At 42.4% G+C, this 15,419-nt stretch overlaps 1 protein-coding gene across 1 annotated transcript; it reads left to right on the top strand.

The window, feature by feature from the left end:
* Window positions 1-7,698: 7,698 nt before the first annotated feature.
* On the top strand, window positions 7,699-14,652 carry FRRS1L (ferric chelate reductase 1 like). Its single transcript, XM_041408075.1, has 5 exons — window positions 7,699-8,368; window positions 9,666-9,750; window positions 10,225-10,363; window positions 13,693-13,939; window positions 14,398-14,652. Exons 1-5 carry the CDS (start codon window positions 7,699-7,701, stop codon window positions 14,568-14,570), a joined length of 1,314 nt encoding a protein of 437 aa, XP_041264009.1. The 3' UTR covers window positions 14,571-14,652.
* Window positions 14,653-15,419: the final 767 nt, after the last annotated feature.

The following is a 15,419-nucleotide window of genomic DNA, read 5'->3' as shown; positions in this document are numbered from 1 at the left end:
TGTGACTTAGCTGTAGTTCTGAAGGTCAATTTTATAAGCACAGGGATGCGACTGGAAGGATGTGTGCAAGTCTTTAAAAGTGAGTGGTTAAATATGCTTTTGACAGTTGTCCCCAAAGCAGAGCGCAAATAGAAAAGAGAAGATAAAAATAAACATTGCTCAACCCTTTCATTCATTACAGGCTGTCAAACAGGACAGGTGCTGTGGAAAAACCCATGTGTGACTGTGTCATTAGGAGCTGAGTCATCATGCGAGGGCAGGGAGAGGGGTGGAGGGGCTGGGGTGACTGCGGCACCCTTAACTTAACATGGACTGATCTTTACAGAACAGCTGGTCAGAAGCAGGAGCTTCTTCTGCTTTGAGAACTTTCTTCAAACTGAGAACCAAAAGTAAAACTTTCCCATGGATAAACACTAAGCAAAGTATCCAAATCCCCTTTTCTGTTAAACTCTTTTTGGCACACAAAATAAACATGAATACAACAAGCAACAGTATGATGCCATGAGTTTGAACAAAATTATAGAAACAAAGAAGAACTCTGATTCCCAAAAAAGATTAGAAAGCTATAGCCTTGTTCTTGACTTTTACTTTGGGTAAAATTATATTAATACCTCAATACGAATGAGAGTTCTGATGAGTTTGAGGTTTTTTCTTTGTGTTGTTTTAGCGAATGTGAATGCTTCTAAATATAGTTCAACTAAATACTGAGACATTTCATGAGAAGAAGCATGGTTTACTATGGATGGAAAAAGCTGTGCTGTTCTGCAATCCCTAGTGCCACACACCATTAACTCTATCCTTGAGGGATGCCCAGAGCTGGGACTATGGCAGCATCCGATCCTGCCTGACAGTTAGCATTTTGCCTGGAGCCTGCACAATTAAATCACGTCACCTCCTCAGACAATTGCACACTCTATCCACCTGCAATTTCTTCCTTCAGCATGTGGCCAGGGCACAAAAGGCCTAAGGGAGTGGAAAAACTAATTTCTCATTGTCCAAACGGATGCTCAGAGGGCAGATTTAAAATGTCTATATCACACAGTAAGTACAGTTTAACTGCTCTTTCTATGTCTGGGTTCAGGGTTTGTGCTCATCGACTCTAACGGAGAAAAATGTTGCTGTCCCAGAGTGGCCTGAGCTTGGTAAAACTGTTGGGCTCAACTCAGTAACACTGTGACTGCCTGAGAGGAGTGGCAAGAAAGCCTCTGCTTAGTGCTCTTTTGCTCTTCACCGCTACATTTTTGGATGGTTGACATATGTGAATATTTCACAATGGCAGGGAGAGGGCTCTGTGTACATGTGGGAGAACCGGCTGCCAGAACAGGGGAGCTTGTGTTTCTCTTCAAGTACCAGATTGATGTCTGGATTTTTTCCCCGTTTCCTTTTTTTCCAGTTGATGAGCAATGTTTTCAGTAAATGCTTAGAGACTGTTTTCCTATCTCAAATTGGCATAGCAACAGCATCAGAACAAAACTCATAAGCATCAGCTTAATGCCATACTGAAATGACTTCAGAATTCATAACATGCTCTCATTTTTTTGAAGAGTAAGGGAAGGGACTACTGCACAGCACGGGCTGTTGGAAACCTTTCCTCCAGGCACATATTGAATGTCAGATGAAGATAAGCCAGTTAAATACTTATTTTTCATTAATTTATCCTTGTAAACATCTGTATGTAAACCAGTGAATTAACCCTAGGGCATATTGCACACCTGTGCAGTAGAAACAAGAAAATGAATTCAGTATTCTTTATGGCTTGGGTCAGATGGCGATCTTAACTAGAAAGTCCCAACCATTTATCAGTGCTCCAATTTTTTCAGTTAATAGAAAAAAGAGGTGTAAGAGTGGCTAGAGATCCCCAGCTTCACCTCAAACAAGCATCAAATAAGATAATTTTATCCCCACACTACATGGTATAAGTGTTTCTTAACCTTGTCTTTTGCAAAAGATTTTGCTCTGTTCAATAACACTGTTGCATTAGCATTCCCATATCCTAGAATGTCTGGATAAATAAGCCACGCTGAACTCTCAGTTCAATGATATTGTGAGGAGTAAACCTGACCTTGCTAATTTAAATATTAGTAGCAACTTACATAAATGAGAATATTTAAAATGTCTCTCTTTTTAACAGAGTTTACAAGCAATTCAAAACAATATATCCAGACTCTCCAAGGTTGCTTGCTGTTATACCACTAGCAGATCTATGGGATTTTTCTACATCAGAGAAAGTTGTTCTATGTTTAGTTTGTCCCTGCATCCATGGTTCAAAGAGTCCTATGCATCTTGTGGATGTTACCAAAGCCTGAAGTGAGGCTTTGAGAGGTACAACTCTGCTCCATTAGTGTGGAGTTCTTTGCTACCCAAAGCCTTCATTTTAAGTAATTTTCCCCAGTTTTTATGTGAAAGAAAGAACATATTTTTTTCAAAGTCAGTGAAGCCACTGGTGCACCAGACTGGCTTCGCCATCTACAGACATGCCTGGTAGATAGCGACATGCAAGGAAGGAAGCTTGAGACAAAAGCTAGAATATGGGCTGGAATTTCTCTTCCTCGCTGTGTAACTCACCCTGCCGCTCCGGAAACCTTTCCCTTGCTATTGCTTAAGAACCGAGAAGTCTCACTTGCAGTCCCACTAGTTTTCCAGTAATTTGCCTGTGCTCCTTGTTCACAATGATCAGCAGCGACAATCGCGGCTGCCTCGAGCTCCCCGCACTGGCTCTAAGGGGCTTCCCGGGCAGCGTCCCCTCCGTCCCTCTCCTGCTGGCAGAGGGAAAAGCCCAGTTTCCCGTATGTTTTCCGGGCACCTCGCCGTGTCTCGGTGCCATGGTGCCTCTCTGCGGCGGGCAGGTGCCATGGCCAGCCCCGGCTCTCTCCGGGAGCTCGGGAGCGCGGCTCGGGGAGATGCTCCGGCACGGCGGGCAGGCGGTGGGCACCACCTCTGCAGGCCATCAGGATACGTCCCCAGCCTGAATCGGCTGTCTCCTACGGACACTCTCGTCTGTCTCCTCGATTTCTTCTCTCTCCTCTGCCCTTTTCCCAGCTTTCCCCAAAAACGTCCCGAAGCTGCACTTGCGGCTGTAACGCAAGGCGTTATTGCCTTTGCTGGGGGGAGAGAGAAAGCACCTGTCCTGCAGCACAAGCCCAAAATTTAGTGTAGAGAGCGCTGGGTGTATTTGGGCAGGGGGCCAGCAGCACCAGGAGCAGCAGCGGGTGACCGGGATGCTCCATCCCTAAGCCAAACTCGGAGCACGTTCTCGGATCCTGCGGGCTGCTCTTCACCCGCACTCCAACGACTCCAATAGACAGAGAAAACTGCCCTAAAGCCGGAATTTATTAATGGGTTGTTTGAAACAAAGCATACCCTCCAGCAGCCTGTACCCAGGAGGGGCCAAGACCTACGTGCCTCAGATCCCCTGCCTGCAGATGCCTCAGTCAGGACATACAGAAAGCACTTTCACTGAAGAGGAGCTCCAAAAGGAGCTCCTCTGCTGCTTTCTCCCACCCACTTATTTTCATCTAGAAGATAAGAGGGTTTTTTATGTTGTTTTTTTTCTCGAGGGGCCAAGACCTACGTGCCTCAGATGCCCTGCCTGCAGATGCCTCAGTCAGGACATATAGAAAGCACCTTCACTGCAGGGGAGTGAGCCAAAAGCAGCTCTTCTGCTGCCTTCTCTCACCCACTTATTTTCACCTAGAAGATAAGAGGGGTTTTTTTTGGTTTTTTTTTTTTTTTTTTCCTTGTGTGTGTGGGCGGGGTTTTTTGGTTTGTTTTTTTTTGACTCAGAGATATCTGTATTTGGACTGGGGAAAGGCTGTTTTAAACGGTTATTTTCCAACAGGGAAACTTACAGGACTTTTATTGTTACTTTTCAGATGAATTCTCATGAGGGAACAGAGTTTCTCTCTCTTTTTTTTCCCCCTCATTTCTGAATTCTTAAATAATTAGGATAAAATGACATTGTCACATGTGGAATTAATTGAATTAATGCTGCTTAAACTCTTTAAAACCTTCCTACCTAAATGAACTCTTTGCTAATAGAAGCTGAATTTTTCTGCACTCCAGGCCAACTTTTTCACAGTAAGTAAGTGGTATTTATGCACAGGGAGCCCTCAGTGTAATGGCCTTTATTGCAAGTTCTAATAAAAGGCTGCTCTGTTTCTGCTCCTTATTAGAACAACACTATAAATAACCTCTTTGTAATGAGGACTTGTTAAAAAAAAGCAAAACATTTTGCTCTACAACCTCCTGGTGCAGATTGTGCCACCATCTGGTAGATTTGGCTTTCAGGGTAGATACACCTCCCAGAACTGCATTCCAGCTGGGGTAGAAAAGAGTGCCAGAAGGTAAAAAAATGCAGTCTTGGGAGAAAAGTTATAAACTACCTGATGCAAACCAACACACACACACATAAACACCCAAACAACCAAACAAAGCTGCAGTTTTAATATACCTTGGGAAGGGTCTGTAGTGCTTACTGAAGCAAAATTCATGATGATTTAGTTCTGAACTTAGTCTTTAGATTGGTGTATGTTATGCTTGTGGAAAAGAGCCTGGAGACATTGTTTTTTTCTACATTAGATTAACTTTACAGAAAGAGTGCTGTTGTGGGCAGTAATGGCACAATCACTCTTGAAGCAAGACCAGATACATAACTCAGTGACAGCAGAAAATGAAGAATTCACCAGTGTTGAGCAAATGATGATCTAAGGATCTAATGCAGTTTTTATTTGGATGATAGCATATTTAGAGTTTATATTTTCTTGCCTTTCTCCAGAAGATCTGAAGCAATACCATGCCTCCAAAAGGCTCACTCATCTCTTTCGTGAGCTGCTTTCATAAACAGCACACATCTGTTTCCTTTGTAATGCTTTGGTTTTTCTAAGGCAGTCACTTAGTTTTCACTTTTCTCATAGGAGATGTACTTCATCTATTGGCATTTGACATATTTCCCATCATCATTCTGTTTTGTATGCTGTGAAAAAGCTCTGCTTGCAAGAAATTCCTACCATTTTTTCTCCCATGTCTTAGTCTGAGTAACTAACACCACAAGCATGCTTCTGTAGAGTGATTAGCTAGAGCACAGGATAAATGACTCCTAATGAAAACTTATGATTCAACAATTTCTCAATTTATTATTGTTTAATAAAGGAAAGCCCAAGATAAATGACTTGTAGAGTAGATACATTCCCCACATTGAACAAGAGTGTTGTAAGAGTTTGAGAAAACTGCATATGAATTACAAACTCTGGTTCAGGTTACTACAGATTTATTGTAAGAAAACTGCTGTCTCAGGAGTTGTTTGCTCAGTCAGCACTGATGGATACATACTGATTTTTCAGTACATGTTGATTGGATGGAAATGACCGGGAGAACTAAGATTTTTTTTTCTGAATGTCTGTTATACAAACTACTACTTATACCTGAAACTTTAATTTCTAGTCCAAAGGCCCCAAAAAGCATGAGCCTCCAGGGGAAAGGTGTACTGTGAATGACAAAAATAGCCAAAAAAGAAGGCACAGTTGGTCTCAAGGGTAAGCTGGGGATAAATCAGTCCTGGGAAGACACCCACAGACTGAGTGTTAGCGCCACAGAATTGCCCAAGCTAGAGCAATTAACCATCCAAAGAATTTGACTGCTAGATACCCCTGAGGCAGGAGACAATGGTGCAAGAAGTGGTGGAAATGCTCACATCTCTAATTCAGCAAAGCAAGAGGACTCCTGCTGCCAGAGGACTTCTAATCTGTGGTTCTCACACTGCTTGTTTTTCTCCTCTGAGAAAGGCATTACAAGCACGTGCAAGCTGACAAATATGACATTCAGAGAGATCAGGCATTTGAGGGTTAAGGCTGCTCATGCAATTGCAGTTTGGGCTCTTACTACTAATACTTTTTTTTTAATGACAACCTCAATTACTTAATCAGATAAGGACCTTTCCTGCAGTACTGCTGGCAGTGCTGTGAGTTGCAGTGTAGACCTTTCTGTCTGGTGAAAACTGAAGGTATTCATTAGAGCTCCACCTGTCTCAATGTGATGTTGCTTTCCATGAGCAATTGATTTTTGAGTAGAGACAACCTTCAGACAACCACAAGAGGTTCTACTAAGCAACCAAAAAAATCAGGAGTATTTTAGTTTCAGTTTTTAAGGATTTACTAGGAGGAAGGTCAGTCTCCTAGCCATATATTCACTTTAGAAAATCAGTGCAGCTCCACTGTAATCACAGACAGATATTTCAGCTGCCAGATTTAAAATGATAGGTGTCATGTAGGCACAAACAATATATGACAAATATCCTAAGTGTTTACAATAACTGTGAAGCATTGCCCATATCACAGTGTGCTAAAGCCTGTTCCCAGGGAGGAGAAACCAGCATGCAGCTGACAGCTGCTCCCTTGCTGAGCAAATGCTTCTTGCAGGCACCACAACCCTCGGCTAGCTATTTCAAAAAGGGAGATGGGGGGCCTTCATCAGAGTTAATTATTGCCAGGAAGAATAAGCTGCAGCCTTACTTTCCTGTTAGCCTGATTTATAAAGGCTTTTCTATTGCCATTTGTTTGCTTGTTTTCCACCAGCCTGCTAAAGTTTGCCAAGCTCAGTGAGGCAGGAAGAAGGGACTCAATATTTCGCAGTTGAGCTTGCTGTTGCTTTCCTATAGCTTTTTCCATATGCTACTGTGGAACATGTTGAATTTGCATGCAACTGGTATTATTTTTGCAACTTATTTTTTTTTCCTCCGCGTGGCTATTCCTCTATTTGCAGTGAGAAATAGCATGCTGCTCCACCAGACTAAACCATGGAGATGTGAATTAACACCCTCCACTTGATGCAGTGAGCACACTCCAGTATGACAAGCCACCGCTCAGCCCACGGGAATGAGCTTATCCCTCAAGCCTAATGCAGCCTAGGTCTTGGGCAGTCTCACTGCCCCACAAAAAAAGTAACTCAGTACAGTCATTGATACTAAAGAAAGAAAATATTTAAATGGAGGGTTATTTTAATTTCCAGAATATTACTGACTGCTGTGTGTTCCCTCCCTCCCCGCTGATGTTTTCTCGAATTTTATTCCAGACTCTCAGAGGAGGAAGTGTGACCGAGCGTAATGATATAAAAATGAAACTATAGTTATAACCAAAAGACAGAAATACAAGCCAAAGTAATGCAAGGGATGAAAGGCCATGGTTCCTCCATCAACTGGATACCAGAGCACAGCAAGAATGCAGTTGTATGCTTAATGCCTAGTTGCAAGCTCAGCATCAGATACCAGAGCCCAAGACAACTTTGGGGGCAACCTGGGATTTCCTTCAGTCCTGCCAGGTTTGGAGTATATTGGTATTTCTGCAGTTACATAGAATAAAATACAAAGCAAGAACATGCAATCAGATAGCAAACGCTCACTGCCATGGGGTTTTACCTGAAAACAATGTTAAGTCGCGCTGTGTCTCCAGTCCCATCCCAGAAGTCATTAAAAAGAACAGTAATAATAAAATAAATTTTTAAAAAATATATGCAAACAGCTAAGTTTGCCCGGCAGTTACTGAGCAGGATTTATCACGTCCTCTTGAAGCACATGCCAAGAGGCTTTAGTGAATCGAGGCCACGGGGGCAGCCAGGCATGGCTAGGTACTGCCCCTCGACGGCAGTGCCCGGGCTGTGGGAGCCGTCCCCGCGGCGGGGTTTCTGCTGGGTGGGGCACGCTGTGGGATGCGGGAAATCAGTGATCCAGGGAAGGCCACCGCGCAACCCGTCAGCGGCGGTCCCTGCGGGAGGGCTCGGTGCAGCCGGGGCTGTGCCTGTGACCGCCCGCGCATCCCGCTCCCGGCGCATCCCTGTCCCGGCGCATCCCTGTCCCGGCGCATCCCGCTCCCGCCGCTCCCCCGCGCATCCCCGCGCACACGCCGCCCCGACACCTTTTCCCCCCAACACCCTCCCAGGCCGTCTCTTCGCCCACCGGGCCGGTCCCTCCGGCACCGCCCGTCCCCGGGGCTGGATCCCCCCGGCCGCCGCCCCCGCTCCCCCGCGGAGCCGCGGGAGGGAGCGCCGGGCCGGGCCGGGCGGGCGCGGGGGCGAAGGGCGGGAGGCTGTGACAGCGCCGTTCAGCACGAAGGCCAGCGCCCGCCGCCATCTTCCGCCGGCCCGGCGCCTCAGCCAGCGCTGCCGCTCGGGGCCGGGCCCGCAGCGCGCCCTGCCCCGCTCTCCGCAGAGCCGCCGCCTCGCTGCACGGGCATCCCCGGGCACGACATCCCCGGGCATGGCATCCCCGGGCACGGGCATCCCCCCGGGCGGGAGCTCGGGCCGGGGGCCGTCGCCTTCCCGCAGAGCGGGGCCAGCCGGCGGCCCCTCGCCTTCCCCTCTTGCAAAGCTTTCCGGGCTGGTAGCGTAAAAAGGAGTCCTGGGGTGTGTGTGCTTCGAAAGGACGTGTGATGCTCTAAAGTGTCAAGAAGCAGCGTGGTCGTGGGTTTTGGTGTGGGTTGTTTTTTTTTTGAATTTGCAAATGGTGGAATGTTAAATCACCACTTTTGCAGCTAGGCTGCATGGAAAACCATTTGTTTAATGGATTTGAAAATAAGTAAGGAGTGAGAAAATTCCATGTCCTGTGGCCTGTGTTTTAGTAATGCGCCGCTACACGCTGCTGTGAAATTCTGCAAACTTATTTATGCCGGGTAATTTACCTGCCCTTGGTACAGTTAGTGACTGTGATGTGCAGCTTACAGCATACTTTCTCCATTAGCACTGTTAGAAATCTAGGGAAGTAAATCGGGGCTCCCGAATGCCCAAAGTTGTGTAGGTCAAAAGTTTGTGTGCTGGTGCACTAACTGAAGTGTTCGTTTCCTACTCAATGAAACACTTTTCTTGATAAATGTCTTTCAATTACTTTTCCTACTCAACGAAGCATTTTCAGATTACTTTCTAGTTCCACAGCTAGCACTTTGGTTTTTATCTGGCTAAGTAAAAGAACATCCTATTAAAATATCTGTGCTTATGGAACAGATACCAGCACTGACAAGCCAAGACTGAATAGGTCTGCTAGTAAACTTTCTCACTTTTTCTTTGGTACTGTAGTCCAGCAGACAGGATCACCTGGAATCATAACTCTCACTGTCTGACTCTTCTGGGTCTGCCTTCACAAGTGATTGCAGGCCATAACTGCATGCAATTCCCTGCCCTGATACTCTCTTACCTTTTACTGCAATGTGTAAATGCTTTATTTTACTTCATAAAGGAGGATGTATTATAAGGTCTTTTCAGTATCAATTCCTACAGCTCTGCATCTGGTGCCCTGCCTGCATTTATACCTAATGCTGTCATTTATGGCTAAAGAGTCAATTCCCTTATGGATTTCCCGAGGGGACTGTGAGTGCACAAGGAGAGAGTGCACTGCAATAGTCCATGATCCTGCTGCCTTGCATTTAACTTTTGCCCTCCAGCATTCTTCTCCCTCCTTGATGAATGTAGGAAACCTTAGAAAAGTTTTGTTTTCAGTTATTCATGTTACTTTGTTACCTGGATCCAGGACCATCTGAGCAGTGGGTTTTGTATGTGGCAAAGTAGTCACTCATCTGAACAGTTCAGTTATCAGCAAAGTAAATGCTATTGGAAGACCTTCTCTTTAGTATTATTGAGTTTTAGTCCTTTATTTTGTTTAGTAATCGTTTATTCTGATTATACAGGTTACCCTTTCCCTACTGCTCCTCCTGTGGACCCATTTGCAAAAATCAGAGTGGATGACTGTGGAAAAACCAAGGGATGCTTCAGGTCAGTCTGAGATAAGAGTGCAGATACCTTTATGTTTACAGGTGCTGACTGGTGATATTGGAGACTCCGGTTAGTGTTTCATAGTAATTTTAGTAAATGTTTGTTATTTAAGACCATGCTATATTATTTGAGGACATTAGTTTATTTAAGAATACACGTCATAGTTATGATCCTACAGTTTTTTCTTGTATTTTCATGAAGCACTAAAAAAAAAACAAAAAAAACCCCAAAAAAACAAATCAAGGAAGGTCAACAGTAATATTTTGTGTTATTGTTTGCTGTACTGTTTGAATACTATACACTGAAAGAGTAATACTTGCAAAAAATCAATGCTAGTTAATGTCCAGCAGAATATATGCTTTACTGCCATTATATCAAGGCACATTCTTTTAGCTTTTTCTTGCAAAACCTTAATTAAGTGCCATAGCAGGAAATTTCAAGGAAAATGTTATGCATATTTCCCATTCCATTTAGGTATGGTAAACCTGGATGCAATGCGGAGACTTGTGACTACTTCCTAAGTTACCGCAGAATTGGAGCTGATGTTGAATTTGAGCTGAGTGCTGACACAGATGGCTGGGTGGCAGTGGGATTTTCCTCAGACAAGAAAATGGTAAGATATGTACAGTTTTTCATGTTGGCAATACACACACTTTCAGGTGCTAGGATATAAATGGTTTACATACATTTCTATATTTGAGAAACAGAGCATGTAAGGTAAAACTGGCTTGCTGAAAACAAAGCACCATTCAGTAGCCCCCCTGGGAGTACTGCCTCACAGAAAACTGTTTCATCCTTCCTAACATCTCCTTTCCCTTCTTCTCTGAGAACTACAACAGTATTTCAGTTCAGCTCTGAATGTTTGAATGTCACTAGCTTTTTGCCTTTTCATTAGAAAAGCCCTCAGGGATAAGTCAATTCACATGGAAATGTCCTGTTGCGCTTTATGTCAGTGTAATTTGGGCAAAAGACACATCATAAACTGAATAGCAAATGATTTTATTCTTGAGAAAATCAGCTGACTTTCAGCAGTATAAATTTTTATTTCACTTTTGTTTAACTTGGGAAATTTTTTGGTTTCTTTTGTACCCATGTGTTGTTCCAGAGAAGCCACAAATGTGTGAGAAAATGACTCCTGCTAATTTAAGCATTTATACTCAAGAAGGCAGTCTTCTTAAAATTTCTTCTCTCTCCTCTGGATTGTTATTGGGTTCTGTTTTATGCTTATTCCTGTACTTACTTTTTAATTCAAAAGCTCCACTTTTCATTGAATTTCAATGAGCAAAACAGAAGCATGTAATATGTGGACTTTAAAAAATGTGAGCAATGGATGACTTGTGCAAAGATGTTTTGTCTGTGATCCTTGGTAAAATGTTTAGGATTAAAATGCAGCTTATAATATCAGTGTTCATGTACAGAAACTCTCCTGAGTATATAGAACAATACTGGACCTATGTCCTAAATCACAAGTCAAAGAAAGGACTGTTTCTTGTGGTTTTGAAAGTAGCAGTCTGAAAAAATACAGGAATTAGATGTCCTGGGATAGGACCCACAAAAAATTAATTGGAAGACTTGCATTGACTTAACAGCAGTTTTATGAAGTCCCATCCTCCCAGATTGCTCTCCTCAATTCACTCTTGTTTGCACTTTTTGGACCTGAAGCTACAGCAATGTCCTTGGTTCTCAGATTGGAAAAGGATTGTTTTGTCCAACTAAACTGTGAAGAGAAATTGCTAATACTTTATATGAAGTTCAGAGGTATATACTAATGCAGTACAGAATCTGAAAAATATGAAAGCTAAAACTTAAGGCATCATTTGACCCAAAATGAGAAATAGAAAGAAAATGTGAGGACAAGTGCTTCTCAGTCATTACTACATATGTTTTAATATGACACTGTAAATAAACACAAGACGATAGAAGGTTTTTGTGTCATAAAGAACAGTTCATGTCACAAGAAACAATTTGTGGTTTTGATGTAAAGAACAGCTTTACAGACAAATTTTGGGAAGAGTTTAGAGGCTTGCCAATGCAGGTACTCAACAGGGTTTTCAAAGCAGCTCAGCACCTCTAAGTATTTGTCCCCAAACTATGAGATTGTGTTACCAGTTTGTACCTTTGAGGTACCTGCAGTGGACCCCAGGGTCCCCCTGCCCTCCTCTCATCAGCCACTTGGAAAGCAGGCACAGCAAGCAGCAGGTTAAGTCTGAGCTTCTGCTAAAAAGAATAAAGGAAGGGTAAAGAAAAGGTTTTGTTTCCAAATTTGCTCCACCGTATCATGTGGAGCATGATAAGCCCATAAGTCAGCTGAACTAAACCAGCTAGCATCTCTCTTCCTCTCTGGCTCTCCTGCTGACTTCATCTTTTTCATGACTTCCAGGATGTTTTGGTGTCCTGGGATGCACAGGCTTTGATGAAAAAAAGCTCTGGGTCAAAACAGCTTAGCTCTGAGAAATGGGCTGTGCTTTGGAGGCCCTAATCAAAATGGTGTGGCCTGGATAGCTTCAGAAGTTAAGAGAGAAAAACTATTTTGTGTCCTCAATAGATTTTTTTAAAGTCCTATGACCTATTTCTTTGTCTCAAATAACGTTATGCTTTTCCACTTACAGGCTTTTGTGCCTTGGCAGGATTTTGAAATGTTGTTCCATTAACTGAGATTCAAAATGCTTTTTTCTTTCCTTTCTAGTTTTCTTTCTTCAGTGTAAAAACACCTTTATTTTTGCCTCTTTGTACTTAAGAATGAGTGATTTGTGCTTAGATGCATAAAAGTTAATCTTGAGAAATAAGTTATGGAGAGCAGTGATAGTCTCAAGACAGAGGCTGGAAAGGTCTGCAGCAGCACCAAGGTGCAGAAACTGTCCAAGCCTAGTTGTCCCCTCCTTCCACCCGCTTCTGGCACATCTTTTACAAATGCACATTGCAATATTCCCATAGTGCTGCAATACACCCTTTTCCTCTCTTTTCCCTGTAAGAAAGAACTAAGGGATGATCATGCTAGCAAGCATCATGTCTTTCATCAGTATGACATATCAGAAGGATATCGGAGGAGTAGGGCCTGTGTTTAAAACAGCACTGATCACTGTGGCACTCATCCAGCTTGGATAGTGTTCCAATGGCTCTTGGTGCTAAGGCTTCTGTGGGATAGTACTCCTGAAGTTCATGCTTATTCCTGTGCTCTACCACTCTGTCAGTCACCTTGAGTAACTATTCCAGTAATGCTTTAGTATTTCAATGATTGACCTTTAGAAATAAGTGGCTCCTTCTTCCTTCTGTCTCTTGGTTCTTTGCTGGCTGCTTATGCTAAGTGGAGAAGCACACATTGATTACTTTTTTCTTTGTATCTTCTGGTATACTGCATTCTGTTATTACTACGTTTCTTATAAGAAATAAGAGATACGAGAAATTATGTTCCCTAAGTGGACATGAGAAGAGATTAGAAAAGACTTGCTGTAATCGATGCTATTATTTTCTCAGATGTAGTAGGTTTGTTTCCTCTGTCTCATTGGTTTTCTGTCCATGATTTGATGCAGTGGATTTTGTACACATCAGGGATTCAAGATTGCAACATTTTATGAAGCAGTATGCCAGAACTTCACAAATAACAAAAGAAAACAGCCTGCCAGAGATCAATTAATTACGTGATGTCAGAGTGATATCATATCCTACAAATATACGCTAAGTAAAATAACTCTTGGAAAGATCCAGAAGAGAATTCAGAGATAGTAAGGGTATGTAACTATTGCTGCCCACTTAACACGCTTTTCGATCTTACTGAAGATACCTGATTAGGGATACAAATATTTCTGTATATATAACTTGGAAAGAAGGAAAGGGCATGCCAGGTCTTGATTAGCTTTGAATAATTAAAATTATGTACATAAATGAGGAAGTGTTTTATGACCCTTTTGTTTTCCATCTTCGAATTTTTTTTTAACCTTGTAGGGGGGAGATGATGTTATGGCTTGTGTTCATGATGATAACGGAAGAGTCCGAATACAGCACTTCTATAATGTTGGTCAGTGGGCTAAAGAAATCCAGAGAAATCCTGCTAGAGATGAGGAAGGGGTTTTTGAAAACAATCGTGTCACGTGTCGATTCAAGCGTCCTGTCTATGTTCCCCGAGAAGAAACCATCGTAGATTTGCACTTGAGTTGGTACTACCTGTTTGCTTGGGGCCCAGCAATCCAGGGTAAGTTGATCTCACCAACAGAGCTGATGTGCCAAAATTGATAAATGTCTTTCAATTATGTGATTCTTACTAGACACACCCTCTCCCCCCCCCCCCCCCCTTTTTTTTTTTTTTAATGAACTAAAATTCTGGCAGCATGAGGCTTAGAAAGAGAAAGACAGGACGTGTCTTGTTTTCCTGGCTGTGTATCTACTATCCCCACTTCTTAAAGCTGAATTTAGAAGAACTTCATAACTAGAAGTTCTTAATTCATTTGAAGAGTGTGTGTTGTTTACTTGAATTTTATTTGTTTTATTCAGAAATTTAGTTTCAGAAAGCAAAGAAATTAGCCAACTCCCTGACAGTGTAATATTGCATGCTTCCATAGGTTTGAAAATTACCTGCCTGCCTGTTTCTTCAGCAGAGTTATAGAAAAAATTGCATCTGATGTTATTTCTCTTTGCCCTTACCTGCTAAAGGTTCTATAACTCGTCATGATATCGACTCTCCACCCGTGTCAGAGCGTGTTGTCAGTATTTACAAGTACGAAGATATTTTCATGCCTTCGGCTGCCTATCAGACCTTCTCTTCTCCATTCTGCTTGCTCCTCATTGTTGCACTGACCTTCTATTTATTGATGGGAACGCCATGACCAGTGGAAAATAGCAAGAATTTGGCAGTGGAAGTTTCTCAGGATGGACGGCTATATGGATGGACAATGCATTTTTCTTTTGGAATTTATATCACATCACCATCCTCATCTAGCTGCTTTTGAACATAGTTAGCTTCTCAGAAGAGTGAAATAACCATCTCCCTTGAGTGGCAGAGTGGTGACAAATCATTTAAGAAAATCAGTGAACACACAGGAGAATATTTTCAGTGTTGTGATTACTTACTTAAGGAAAATGAGACTTTTGTAAAATCAATATGTGTATGTGTGTGTTTGTGTGTTTGGGAAGGGTGTCTGTATGTCTGTTTAGGTGAATTTAGTGATTGACATCTTATCAAATAACAAAATTGCCTTCCAAATTGCTAAAAAAAAGCAAATTAGGGAAAACACTGCAATGGTGTTTGGTACTTCTAGAGCAGAGAGCACAACTCCAAGTGCAGTTTCTAATCTTAAGACCTGGAAACCAACACAGCAGTATAAAAACTGCCCTTCAGTAGTGGATAGTTCTCCCAGTTTCTTTTTTTTTTTAATATTTATCAAAGTGTACTTGCTGTAGTATTTTCCAAAACTAAACTTGCATATTCAAGCATTAGCATGATTTTTTTTTCAACAGAAATAGGTGATGAATGTCTTTATTGTGTTTCAATAGCCTTTTTGAAAGAAATGCCTACTTCTTTTAAGAGTGAGATATAAAGTAATTTAAACAAGGGGAAGGGAGAATACAGCAATATAAATTCTCCATACATAGCAAAACCAGGTGTAAACCATGCAGAATATAAAAGTTTCCAACAAGCCATAGGATGTCCTCCTAATAGATTAAATCAACTTTTC

The sequence above is a fragment of the Onychostruthus taczanowskii genome, unplaced genomic scaffold (genome assembly GCF_017590055.1).
Source record: "Onychostruthus taczanowskii isolate IOZ18803 unplaced genomic scaffold, ASM1759005v1 scaffold29, whole genome shotgun sequence".
In the NCBI taxonomy this organism is placed as follows: domain Eukaryota; kingdom Metazoa; phylum Chordata; class Aves; order Passeriformes; family Passeridae; genus Onychostruthus; species Onychostruthus taczanowskii.
The sequence above is the reverse complement of the archived record's forward strand: the minus strand, read 5'-3'. Positions and strand labels throughout refer to the sequence as shown.